Source organism: Diceros bicornis, chromosome 5 (genome assembly GCF_020826845.1).
Source record: "Diceros bicornis minor isolate mBicDic1 chromosome 5, mDicBic1.mat.cur, whole genome shotgun sequence".
Classification (NCBI taxonomy): Eukaryota; Metazoa; Chordata; class Mammalia; order Perissodactyla; family Rhinocerotidae; genus Diceros; species Diceros bicornis.
In genome coordinates, this window is record NC_080744.1 from 28,476,245 (window position 1) to 28,490,015 (window position 13,771).

The 13,771-nt window shown below is 44.6% G+C and overlaps 1 protein-coding gene across 1 annotated transcript; it reads left to right on the forward strand.

The window, feature by feature from the left end:
• Window positions 1-997: 997 nt before the first annotated feature.
• On the forward strand, window positions 998-4,853 carry RNASE1 (ribonuclease A family member 1, pancreatic). The gene is made up of 2 exons (XM_058541058.1): window positions 998-2,049; window positions 2,799-4,853. Exons 1-2 carry the CDS (start codon window positions 1,796-1,798, stop codon window positions 3,292-3,294), a joined length of 750 nt encoding a protein of 249 aa, XP_058397041.1. The 5' UTR covers window positions 998-1,795; the 3' UTR covers window positions 3,295-4,853.
• The last annotated feature ends 8,918 nt before the right edge of the window (window positions 4,854-13,771 follow it).

Here is a 13,771-nt window from a genome sequence, read left to right on the forward strand (position 1 = left end):
TTTTCCACTCAACACCACTCCAGATGATATGAGTACCATCTAAGGACTAAGAGACAAACAAAGCCTGTATGGAGGGTGGGGTGGTGGGTGAACTGTGAGAACGTGAAACTAAAATCTTGGCCACACCACATTTCCTTAGCCCCACTTCTTCCAAATTCATACTCATTGACAAATGTTACTTTACTAAAAATTTCTTGGATATCATATGGCAAAACAATTTAAAAATTTCCTATTAAAGAATTCTGTTCTTCCCTTCAAGTTCTCTCTCTTCTCTCCTCTTCTCCTTTCTTTCCCTCCCCAGGGCTCCAAAACTGCCAGCTATTTTCAGCTCAGGTTTTTAGCAAAACAAAAGCCTGGCAGTTCTTTGACTCTATCCCCTGTAGAAAGCGATTCAGAGATCACTCAGTGTTATTTAAACAGATTCCTTGGGAGGATCTCAACACCACCTGGCATGACGCATCATAAGACCTAGCATTTATGGATGCTTTCAAAGCATTACTCTAAGCCCTCTGCCCATCTTATCTTATTTCTTCCTAAAAACAAATCTAAGAGGTATATATTATTACCCTCATTTTAGAGATGAGGAAACTGAGGAACAGGGAAATAAAGTTCTGTAACTTGCCCAGCTCTTAAGGTATTAAACCAGAATTTGAACTGAGACAGTCTAAATCCAGAGCGTGGGGGGATATTTTGATAATTCTCACTCCAGAGGTATCAAAATTGTCACCTAGTACAAACAGATCTCTTTCTAGGAGGGATGCTGCTGATAAGAAATACGATGTTCTCTATCTTTTCTCCAAAAGGTATTTGGGTTTTGGTTCATCTTTCGTTCCTCTACTCAACTCTCACCTACCAGATAAGTGGTCACTGTAGATAAGATCTACCACACACTCACATTCAACACCCAGGAATGTCAGAATGTCGAAGTGGCCAGAACTGGATGAGGTCCTGTGGAGGCTTCCTTCTTTTCCTCCCTGTTCAGGCACTCTCCCCCTCCTTCTCCAGATCTGGGAAGCGTTCTAGCTGGGGGCGGCTGGACACCTCTCCCCCCTCCCCCCAGGAGAGGTGCTGGAGAGAGATGTGGAATCCCAGCTGACAAGAGATTTTCACATATAGGGGCATACAGGTTAACTATTCGGATTCAAAAGTGATTCGGCTTGAACTAAAGAAGTCTAATTTATGGCCTATCAAACATACACTGTACATCCGCTTTAACCATTAAAGTAAACAATGTGGTCTCTCAAGATAAGAATGCATACTTCCCCTCTATGCCATATTAGTAACACCCTATCGGTAACGCCTGGGTTATTCCCTTTCCCCGACTTTGAGATCATGTTGGCCTGCTGATTTGCAACTGAATACCTCTTTGAAACTTGGATGAATATGTATCCTGGGCGTGTTTAATGTATGTTCTTTGTTCTAAAAAGATCTAAGACTGCACTGAAAACCATGGTTCTCCAGAAAGCTTTCTTCCTTTCTGGAAAAGTCCTTCCCGGGTTATAATTCTCACTCTGGCTCAAGTAAGACTCACCTCTCTCTCTTATCTATAGAATGGTTATTGGGTATTTTGCCTTAACACCGCCAAAGGGTCTCCAGGACTCCTGGGGAGAGAGTGGATCTCCCTTTCCCTCTGTCTCATATGATCACATGTTAAGTGTCCTTTCTAACCTCCAAGGGCTATTTGGTGAAAATGGCCCTCAAAGAGATAACAAGGACTTGGTTGGGGATTCAGACATCAGTGCTGTAGTGGCTTTCTCTGCTGCTACTTGTGAACCAGCAGACAGATAAGATTCGTATGGTAAGAAAGGCTCCTATAGGCAAAGACTCACTCTCCCCAGCAGCCCTGAAAAGAGGGTGGCCTGGGCAACTCCTCACCTCTTCCTCACAATGGCCTTGCTTTCCTCCGGACTCAGACCCAGATGCTCCTCCCACCCTTCCCTTCTTGGAGGCCAACCCCCCTTGTAATCTGTATAATGTCCACACCTCAGGGATTGACTGGTTGCAGAAACTGGCCTTCCGGCTCTCTCAGAGACCAAGCTGGAGACCCAGGTAAGCCGCCCAAGAGGTGGTCTCAGGAGCTACTTCTGCTTGAGGGTTGTAGAGGAGGGAGCCAGGCGGGTGAGGCTAGCACTGAGAAAGCTTGGGCCAGGCAAAAATCAGCTGTGGCCAGAGCTGGGTCAGGAGGGAGCATTTGAGCTGCAGAGAATCCATGGGGCTGGAAAAGAAGCAGCCCCCAGGTTGGGGGAGACGAGCATCTCTCTTTGGAATACAATAGCATCCTTTGTGATGCCAGTGTCAGGCACTGGGCTGAGTTTCCCTTGTGCTGTAGGACAACAGGGCTCTGTCAACCATGATCCTGGATGACACTTGGTGGTATCTCAGGGATATAATTTGGCCTCTTCAAAATTTGGTTTATTTAATAGTTTATTCAAAAGGATCTTCTAATGAGCCACTTTTGAGCACACATTTGAGCATTGAGTACAAATGTATTTTACTTTTCAAATGTATTTGAGATAAAAATTTCTTCAGTGTTCAAAGGGAAGACTTTCAGGGTTTTAGATTACTTCCGGGGTCACCACCCAGAGGGGAGGACGGCCTCTGTAGCGAGTGGGAGTCAAATGTTCTTAGAGAAGAGGACATGTGAATGTCTCCTTACTTGGAAAAGCTCGCAGGAAGAGGGATGTCTTTCTGGCTGACTGTAAGGTGGGAGGGAGACTGTGAGGTGGAAGACCACAGGTGGAAGTGGGGCTTCTCTTTCTAAGGCAATGCTTTTCTTCCTCTCTGTCTTTCCTGGCTAGGCTCCTTGGGCGGAGTGAGGCCACTATGGCTCAGGAGAAGTCCCTTGTCCTGTTCCCATTGCTAGTCCTGGTGCTGCTGGTGCTGGGGGTGGTCCAGCCTTCCCTGGGCAGTGAATCAGCGGCCATGAAGTTTGAGCGGCAGCACGTGGACTCTGACGGCACCTCCAGCAGCAGCTCCAACTACTGCAACCAAATGATGATGCGCCGGAATATGATACAGGGATGGTGCAAGTTGTTGAACACCTTTGTGCACGAGCCCCTGGCCGATGTCCAGGCCATCTGCTTCCAGGAAAATGTCACCTGCAAGAACGGGCAGTCCAACTGCTACCAGAGCAGCTCCAGCATGCGCATCACAGAGTGCTGCCTCACGAGCGGCTCCAAGTACCCCAACTGTGCGTACCGGACCAGCCGGATGGAGAGATACATCATCGTGGCCTGTGAGGGGAACCCGTACGTGCCAGTCCACTTGGACGCTTCTGTGGAAGTCTCCACCTGAGGCCGGGAGCAGAGAGATGCCCCACCACCTCATCATGGTGGCACCTGTCTCTCCCCTCTTCCTTCCTTCCTTGCCCTGGGGATGCAAGGAATAACTCAAGATCCAACACACACACACAAACACACACACACACACTCACACACACACACACACACGCACACTTCCCTGGCCTGAGGCTTCCCCCTACAAGTGGTTTGGAGGGTGAAGGGTGGGTTGTGAGGTATGTCCCATGTTAACCACTTCATTGCTTCTTTCAATAAAACACAGTTGCAACCACCTGGATTCCTGAAGCCGTCCCCATCCAGGTACTGTTTGCATGATTGCCTGCCTGCCAGGGCTGAGGACTGTAAATCTGGTTAGCTTTGGTGAGCAGCAAAGGGAATCGTTAAGTGCCTTCTCTTCTGGCTCTTGGTTTTTAGTGACCTGAGATAATTCCTTTCCTTGTGGGTTCCTTGATGCCAAATGTAAAGTTTTTAAGTGTGGGCTATTTTAGATAAAAGGGAGCTACAGTCTGGGACACTGTCATGCTGGGTGAACTGACAGAGGGCGAAGCTAAATACAAAAGTCTCTGGCACAGAAGGAAGGTCAGTGTGACCTCAGGAAGATCCTACTCAGCCTCAGGATGGGGAGGAGGAATGTAGGAAAGTAGGATCCTAAATTTCCATTTTCCTTGTTTTGAGTGAGTTATTACTAAATCAGAAAAATGGTCATCTCTTACTTTGAAAGTTGGAACCTTCCAGCTTCAATTTAGGAGCTGGAAGGCATTTAGAAATTATCAGATTGAGGGAGAGTAAGTACATTTCAGCTTGTGTACCAACTCTAATTGGAAGTACCTGTCTAGAATGCTGTAGAAAAACTTCTAAACGGTCATGTGGTTGAATTGTAGCCTCTACTGAAGGCGTGAGAGAGGTAAGGGTGTGTGTGCCACCCATTTGCCATCCCTGACCTAATGTAACCCCCACCTTTTACAGAGGAGCAACCTGAATCTCAGAAGGGTTAAGTGACTTGCTCATGGCTGCTGCTAGTTGGTGGCACAGCTGGGCCTAGACCCCAGGCCTCCTGGCTTCCCAGTCATTGTTCTTTCTGCTACTAGTGTCTAGTCAAGAAGAAAATTCCCCAGTCTCTCTCCTTCATGAAGTGCTGTGGAGTCAAGACTCTCTCTCCCTGAGCTTGCTGGCAGCTCTCTCACAGGTTCCCAAAGTCCTTGGGCTGTGAGTCTGCTCAGTTCTTGACAACCCTTCTTTATAGCCACTGAAAAGACTAGACTTGGCTTCTGTCATCACTTCATCATTTCATTTGACCCCCTGTTTGCAGTTGCACCTGGCTCTAGACAAGGTCATAGAACTAGAGAAGGGTCCTACTTCCAACCAGTTTGACCAGTTCTGTCATTGTCTTCATATACTACACTGATAAATGTTGGAAGTGACTGTGTTTTTCTTTTGTAAAGTGAATCCTCAGCCCTGCGGGCTTCTGTGTGAGAAGGCCTGCAGGTGAGAGGCAGCCAGCTATCTCTGCATTTCTATGGTAATGGGGATCTCATTCCTTCCTAGCAGTGAGGATGGAGGAGGAAAAAAAGAAACTTTAAGTTTCTAGATGTTTCCTTCATCCAGAATTTTTCTTAAGTTCATCTCACCCTTGTTCCCAAACACAAAGCTCCTCATTTTCCCTCCTGCTAGTGCTAAGAGCACACTTCAGTGGAGCTTTTAAGAACACTCACTTGGAGTTTTGCTGCATCTCTATCTGCACATTCACTAGCCCAGGCTTCTGGCTCCCTGCACATTCCGGGCTACAAGATCGCTGGGGGCCTCCTTCTGGGGAATGAAGTGATAGGTGATGATGGATGGTCCAGGTGCAGATGTGCCCAGCCAGGGAGCCAGTGGGGAGGGAAAGAGCTCTGAACAGGAGGACACCAAGATAGATAAGACCGACTCCTGTCCTGGAGAGGGTCAGGCACAATCACGGAGAGAAACACCTCAGTTGTCTGGAGACAAATCAGATGTCTCTATCTGTAGGGAGACTATTGCTACCCCACAAATAAAGGAGTACTAGCCCCTTCCAGGAGACTAACCTAGGCAGATTAATCTTAAAATTGAGGTGCTAACATGTTAAGATGGGTATCTGCTTGAAAGCAGAAACGACCATATCCAGTGATTCTTCTAAGAAGGATAATTTTCAGAAGATTCTTTAAACCAAACACACTCCAGGAATTCTGCATTCTCAGTGGGTAAGTAGACCTATCTCAGCGTCCCTGCTCCTCCTTACCCCTGAAGCTTGTGTACTGACAAAATCATAGTGTCTTCTGCCTCTTCTGGCCTGCTGATCCTCTCCCGCCTCTTCCTCTGGTAAACGCTCCCTTCAATTCTGGAAGCCAATAGTTCCCCAGCCTAGCACCACCCCACATCAAAACAGATCAGTCATCTACACCTAAAATGAGTCCTTCATCAAACGGAGTAAATGATAATCGCGTTATGTTCTTTCTTTCCAAGTGCTGCCTCATCAGGATTTGCACTTTGAGCTGTCTCTCTAACTGTGAAGTGAAAGGCTGCTCCCCATCCCCACTCTTACCTTCTTAGACTGATTCAGACCTCACAGAGCAAGGGGGAACACAAGGGGGCTCTGAGTCTATTCACTCATGGTGGAAAGCACTTCAATATTGCTTTTGGAAATCAATCATGAGGGTGGGACAGCCCTCCACATGCACGATCCATGATTGATTCATGTTGGAGGTCCTACATAGAAGGCGCAGAATGAAAGTACACCTCCTGAAGATGAGATAGTGGCATACCTGGAAGAATCTCAAAACTGTTTCCACTTTCTAGGGGACAAATTGCATAGTACCTCTGCAAATCACTCAATAGATTCACGTTACTTTGGGTTTTTTTGTGGCTTGCAGTACGTGTAGGCGGGAAGGTGTCTTCTCAGCTTCCTCCCTCCATGCTTACCTCCCTTCCCACTCCCTTATTATCTTCTTAGTTAACAATGAAAGAGTTGTTCATCTGAATGGACAGAGCCACTCGGTGCTTTTTTTACTAGAATGTGGTGACTGTATTTAAAGCTCATCACACCTATACGTCATTCTCTAGTTTCTTCTGCTACCAGTCTGGGCAGGACCTACACTTAGGGTCAGTTTCTTTCCTTTTCCAACTTCCCTGAGTATGCAGCTGGGTGAATAATTGGGCCAGGGTACCTGGTTTGTCCTAGCCCTACCATCAGCTCCCTGTGTTCCTGAGGCAAGTCTGTAGCCCTCTTTAGATCGTAGTTTTCTAATCTGTAAAACCAGGGGGATGGATTTGGTAATCTCAAATTCCTCTTATACTTATGACTTTCCAGATGAGCATCTACTCGCTTTCCAGCAGAGCTGGGCAGTGGCATGCAGTTTCTGGCTACATGTGAGTAGGCATCTCTAGAATAGTTACATCATTGAGATCTGGTTTAGTTCAGCTCTTGTCACAAAAGAAAAGCCATATTTAGAGATCTGGATCATCCTAGCAGACTTCAAACACCCTTCTAGGGCAGATTTTCCTCTCAGGCAACTTTAGACAGCCTCTGAGAGTCAAAGCTGGCAGTTAGCCTCTGCCAGAGCTTGTCAGGCTTCCTGGATTTTTAGCTTGACTCAGAGCCCACAGAGGGTGTTACTGAACCAGGTTTGTTTTTGCACGCCACCCAGAAAGCCAAACACTGAGATCACAAGATTGCAGCAGAGAGAGGGTTTAATCACAAGGCATCCAAGTGAGGAAAAAGAGAGAACAAATCTCAAATCAGCCTCCCTGATAATGGGGACTCAGGGATATTTATGGGGTAGGCAACAAGGTGGTCTGAAATGTGGAGATAGGTGATTGGAGGCGAGGAGGGTTGAGGTAATTGATGATCTGTGCAAGCACAGTCAGATTTCATGCCTCTTCATAGGACGCATGTTCACAAAATGGTGGCATTAGCATGACCTGAGGGTGGAGTTTTTAGCCTCTTGACATCAAAAGGTCACTTATTGGACATCTGCAAGGGCCCAGTTGATAGGTTGGTGGTCTCAACTGGTCTGAAGTGGACAAGGGGTTCTAATTCCTGAAAAACAGCTCAAACACCCATTACCATGGTGATCCAGGCTCCAGGGAGACATTATCTATAGGAATCTAGTGGGAGTCAGCATATTGCCTAAAGAGCACAATTAACAATGGGTGGGTAAACAGCTAAAAGCTATAACCAGTAATTGCAAAAAGGAAAAAAAAAAAACTTCAGTTCCTAGCTACTTAATCATCAATGGCTAACTGTTTTCCAGTTTCAAGGGGAGAGACTAATGTGGAGGCTAGATCAGGAGAGCAACAAGATAATGCAGGAGTGACATTGATACCAAACCTCTTAATCTCAAATTTGTGTGCCCAATGCACAGCAAGCCAAACACTGAGACATTGGTGCTTGGAGATGGAGAAAGGTTTATTCAAATTGGCCAAAACAAGGAGGCGGGAGCCTGGGTTCACTCAAATCTACTTCTCCAAGAACAGAAAGCAGGGGGGTTTATGGAACTAAGGGGCTTGGCAAGAGGAGCTTCAGAGAAACAAAGGGGTTACACCTGATAAGCCCCTAGGCAATCTGACTTCTGAACATCAGCAGCAGCTGAGGGCCAGCCACCAGGGTGATCACAATCTCCCCGAAGGCATTCTCTTTCTTCTGCAAAACAAACTCTCGCACATCCTCTGGAAAACAAGCTAAGAAATCCTCAAGATCCCTGCGTCACTCCTCAAGTTAAACAGGAAAACAGCAAGTTGGTTTAATAGCTACAGTACCCCTCAGGTACCTGGCTTCAGGATCAGGAATTTCCTGAACTTCACTGGAAACATGCCTAATAGAGGTTGAGAGCTGGGCCCTGTTTCAGGCCAGCGTGTTTGGCAGCCTCTCTTCCCTACCTCCCTCAAGCTCTTCCTGCCCCTCCCACAAACACCACTGAACAATTAAGGGGAGGGAGGGCTCTGGGATAAGGGGAGCTTGGGCTGTTGTAACATAGGGACAAAATCTGTTTGCATGGGACCATAAGTGTGTGTGCATGTGACTAGATATATATGTGATAATGTTTGTAGATCTGTGAAAGGAAGGAATATCAGGGTAGTGAGGGGAGGGCCTTTTGTGATCTGGCTCCAAAACTTTCATCTTAAAGATAGAGAAACTGAGGCATGAAACCAAGAATGAAAAGAAGAAAACCAGATCTGTTTATTCCCAGAGTGTGTGCTTGTATGCCTTGCCTCCAAATTTTCTTTTTTTTTAATTCAAAGAAATTATGATACAATAAAGTTGATATTTTTGATGCACAGTTCTAGGAATTTTAACTCATGTATAGAGTTGTATAATCATTATCACAACCAAGATACAGAACAGTTCCATCACTCCCAAGTCCCCTTGTGCTGTCTCTTTATAGTCAACAAATTCCTCCTTCAGGATGAATTCTTGAACTCATGGAATGCATCTGCAAGTCTTCTCAAGGAAGATAAGATTATCGGGACAGAGACCTCATTCCTGGCAGTATCGTCTTCTGCATTCCTAGGTTTTAATGGCTTATTTCAACAAACCCTCACACCAATGACTATGTTGTACCTGGAATTTGTTAAAAGAATTTCCTTTCAATTTTTTTTAGTTGCCTTTGTTAGCCACGACTATAAAACCTTCCCTCTCCCTTCAACGGCTGAAACACAATTCAAATAGCACTTGAATCTGTGTTCTCAGGCTGCAATCCTAACAAACTTCGAATAAACTTCCTTTTGTTTAAGTCTATCAGAGTCTAGCTCGTATTTGGTTGAAACTTCCAAGACTGGCTTCTTTTACTCAGCATAGTGCCTTTGAAATTTACCCAAGTTGTTGCGTGGATCAATAGCTCATTCCTTTTTATTGTTGAGTAGTACTCCATTGCATGGATGCCCACAGCTTATTTATCTACTCACTCATTGAAGGACATTTGAGTTGTTTCCATTTTGAGTAATTATGAAGACAGCTGCTTTAAACATCTGTGGTACATATTTCTGAGTGATTTGGTAGAATAATAGACACATAGATCAGTGAAACAGCATAGAGAGCCCAGAAACAGAGCCACACAAATATGGTCAAATGATTTTTGACAAAGGTGCAAAGGAATTCTAGGAAGAAAGGATAATCTTTTCAACAAATGGCAGTTGAACATCCATATGCAAAAAAACCGCCAAAACTTCCAGACCCTAAATCTCCCTTCCCCTGCCCACTCTTTCCACAGAAGCAGCTCTGTATTGGTGGAGAGACCTACGATATTTTTCTAAGTCTTAGATCCACCAGTTGGATCTGTCCTCAGCCACATACTGAGTAAGGGGGAGCCTTGAGGTTGGGACAAAGCAGGCAATGAAAAAGGCAGAGGAGGTTAGAAGAAGGAAAGTAGGGGAATTATTATGGATATAGTGTCAAGGAAGTAAGTATGGATGAGACTTGGAGGTAAAAAAGGATGAGAATACAAGATCAGAAAGGATGGCATAGTTGGGTGCATAGTTCCCTTGTTTCTGCTGACTATCTTGTCTTTAGAAGGTTATAATTGATCAGGTCACACAGGACTAGGAGGAAAGTCTATTTTTTTCCTCACAGGAAATGTAGCTCTGCTTTTCTGGAATTCTTCCTTCTTCTCTTGGTCTTTTGGGCATGGCGGACCCACTCGATGGCAAACCTCAATGTTTTACCTAAGCTCAGTAGTGTGACAGCCAGGACTGGCAGTTTTTATAGCCTCCATGTACTCCTGCAATTCCTGTAGTCAGCTGAGGTAGTTGGAGATGTAAAACCATCAATTCTTTCCTCAATGTTTCTTTACATAACTGCTGTCTGTGAAATCCCCAACACCATTGGTAGGCACCAGATAAACAGTTGTCATCTGAGCGGGGTACAGGTTAACTTTACCCATTGTATCCTCACCACAGAAAAGTGGCCAAACAGCAGTTAGAGACTGAAATATATGAATGCCTCACACCATTGCTTGGGTCCTTGGGGGCTCTTATCAACCTTCTCTTTATACCCTCTGTTATGGGCTGAATTGTGTTCTCTCAACATTTATATGTTGAAGCCCTAACTTCTCAGAAATGTGACTGTATCTCAGAACGTGACTGCATTTGAAGTTAGGTCCTTTATAGAAGTGATTAAGTTAAAATGAGGCCCTTAGGGTGGGCCCTGATGCAATCTGACTGGTAGCCTTATAAGAAGAGGAAATTCGAACACAGAGAGACATCAGGGGCACGTGCGCATAGAAGAAAGACCATGTGATGAGATAGCAAGAAGGCAGCCATTTGCAAGCCAAGGAAAGAGGCCTCAGAAGAAACCAAACTTGCCAAAGCCCTGATCTTGGATTTCTGGTCTCCAGAACTGGGAGAAAATAAATTTCTGTTGTTTAAGCCACTCAGTCTGTGGTACTTTGTTATGGTAGTCCTAGCAAACTAATACACCATCTCACCAATTCTTCCAGTTCTCTTGAATTGAATCTTCTCATCTCTTGGATCAGTGCTCTATGTGGCACCTTTTCATCCCCTAGTCCCCTAAACAACTTGTTGTCCTGTTGTACATCTTGGACTAGAACATTGGAGCTTGCTATTAGTGAGGACAGAAGGGAAGGCTCCATCCTTTACTTCTTCATCCCAGGAATGGCAACAACTTGATGAGGACCACTTTCGTTATACCAAGGTGCCATATTTTAGGATAGCACATCCTGAACCCCAGCAATATTAAAAACCAAAAAATTTGCCAGAGAATTTAAAGACAACCTAAATAAGTGGAGAAATATACCGTGTTCATGGGGCCAAAGAGTCAATATTATTAAGATGTCAATTATCTAAAAATTGATCTATAGATTCAACTCAATCCTAATAAAAATCCCTGGAGGACAAGCTAATTCTAACACTCATATGGAAATGCAAAAGACCTAGAACATCTGAAACAACTTTGAAAAAGGACAAAGTTGGAAGGCCAGCACCACTTGATTTCAAAACTTATTATAAAGTTGGGGGGGGCAGTAAATCGAGAGGGAGGGATTACAAAGTAGTATGAGAAAATTTGGGGGGAAGATGGATATGTTTACTATCCTGATTACAGTGGTGGTTTCATGAGTATATAAATATGTCAAAACTTACCAAATGGTACCTTTAAATATATGTGGTGTGTTGTGTGTCAGCTCTATATCAATAAAGTTTTAAACATAATTAGGAACTGTTGTCCTTTAAAAGAAATGATAGGAGATGAAAAGACAAGCTACTAGGTAGGAAAATATTTACAAGTCAGATGTCTGATTTTTAAAAATGTGTATCCACTTCAGTGGGGCAGGGCGTGCACAAGGAGCGGGTGGAGTGTGGGGCGGTGGTAGAGTGTGTGGGGCTCCCGCTGTGGAGAGATTGGGTCCACTTCAGGAGGTCGGGGCACGCACACGGGGCAGGACTGTGTTGACTGTGTGTGTGGACCTGTGGGCGGCAGGGCTGGTCAGCTGCAGAAGACTTGTGCTTCTCAAAGACCCACATAGGGGGTTTGCCCCACCTTCCAAAGCCTGAAACAATCGGGTGTCCCTGGGCCTGAGGCAGCCCCACCCAGCTGCAATCCTCAGAGAGCTGACAAGAGACCTAAAGGCTGGACGCTTATAGCAATTGTAAGGCCCTGAGCCTAACAAGCTGCCACGCTGGGGGCCTACTCACTTAAAAGAAATACTGCAACACAAATGTGGTATTAGAACTTGCAGCCAACTGTGCTGGGGTTCCCCACACCTGATAAAGACACTGAAGGGCCCACAACAGCTACAAGCAGCTGAGCATTACAACAGCTGGCCAGGAGCATAACTCAGACTCCTTGGGCTCCTACAGGGAGAGCAAACAGGCCACAACAGAAGGACACACATAGCCCACACAGGGGTCACCCCTGGAACATTGAGAACTGAGGGAAGCACACTGCAGGACTCCTAAGGCATCACTTGTATAAGGTCACCTATCCAAGAGCAGGAGACATAGCTGACCTACCTAATGCCTAGACACAAGCACAGGGAAAGAGGTAAAATGAGGAGGCAAAGGAATACATTCCAAGTAAGGGAACAGGACAAAACCCCAGAAAAGGAACTAAGTGAAACAGAAATGAGCAACCTACCTGACAGAAAGTTCAAACAAAGAGTGTCAAGGATGCTCACTGATCTGGGGAGAAGAATAGATGAACTCAGTGAGAATGTCAACAAAGAAATGGAAGATATAAAAGAGAACCAATCAGAAATGAAGAATACAATACTGGAAATGAAAAATTCACTAGAGGGACTCAAAAGCAGAGTAGAGGATACAGAAGAACGGATCTGTGAGCTAGAAGAAAGACTAGAAGAAATTACCCAAGCTGAACAGGTAAAAGAGAAAAGAATTAAAAAGAGTGAGGACAGTCTAAGGGACCTCTGGGACAACATCAAGCACACTAACATCCGTGTTATAGGCGTCCCGGAAGGAGAAGAGCAAGACAAAGGGGCAGAGAATCTATTTCAAGAAATAATAGATGAAAACTTCCCTAACCTAAGGAAGGAAACAGACATCCAGGAAGGAAGCACAGAGAGACCCAAACAAGATAAACCCAAAGAGGCCCACACCAAGACACATCATAATCAAAATGCCCAGAATTAAAGATAAAGAGAGAATCCTGAAAGCTGCAAGAGAAAGACAAGTTACATACAAAGAAAACCCCATAAGGCTATCAGCTGACTTCTCAGCAGAAATCTTACAGGCTAGAAGAGAGTGGCACAATATATTTAAAGTGCTAAAAGGAAAAAACTTACAGCCAAGAATACTCTATCCGGCAAGGTTAGCATTCAAAATGGAAGGAGAGATCAAAAATTTCCCAGACAAGCAAAAATTAAAGGAGTTTGTCACCAAGAAACCAGTGCTACAAGAAATGTTAAAGGGACTGATTTAAGGGGAAAAGAGAAGACCACAAATAGGAAAAATTATCTATTTCCATGATAAGAGGGTAATGGATACAAATGCACAAAAAAGAGGTTAAATATGATATCAAAAACATAAAAGGAGGGAGGAGGGGAGTTAAAGAGTAGAGCTTTCAGATAAAGGTCAAACTAAAGAGACCATCAATTCTGTATAGAAGGAGAAAGGAACAGAGAAGGACTACTAAAATACTGAGAAAAAAAAAGTTAAAAAATGGCAGTAAGTACATACTTATCAATAGCTACTTTAAACGTCAACGGACTAAACGCTCCAATTAAAAGGCATAGGGTGGTTGATTGGATAAAACAACAAGACCCATATATATGCTGCATACAAGAGACACACTTCAGACCTAAAGACACTCACAAACTGAAAGTGAAGGGATGGAAAAAGATACTCCACGCAAACGGCAATGAAAAGAAAGCTGGGGTAGCAGTACTCATATCGGACAATATAGACTTTAAAACAAAAACTGTAAAAAGAGACAAAGAAGGGCATTACATAATGATCAAGGGAACAATCCAACAAGAGGATATAACACT

What these genes read in the sequence shown, in the direction of transcription:
- RNASE1 (XM_058541058.1), top strand. Translation starts at nt 1,796, where the DNA reads ATGGTAAGAAAGGCTCCTATAGGCAAAGACTCACTCTCCCCAGCAGCC. An exon ending in AGACCAAGCTGGAGACCCAG is followed by an intron (nt 2,050 to 2,798) that starts GTAAGCCGCCCA and finishes TTTCCTGGCTAG; the next exon opens with GCTCCTTGGGCGGAGTGAGG.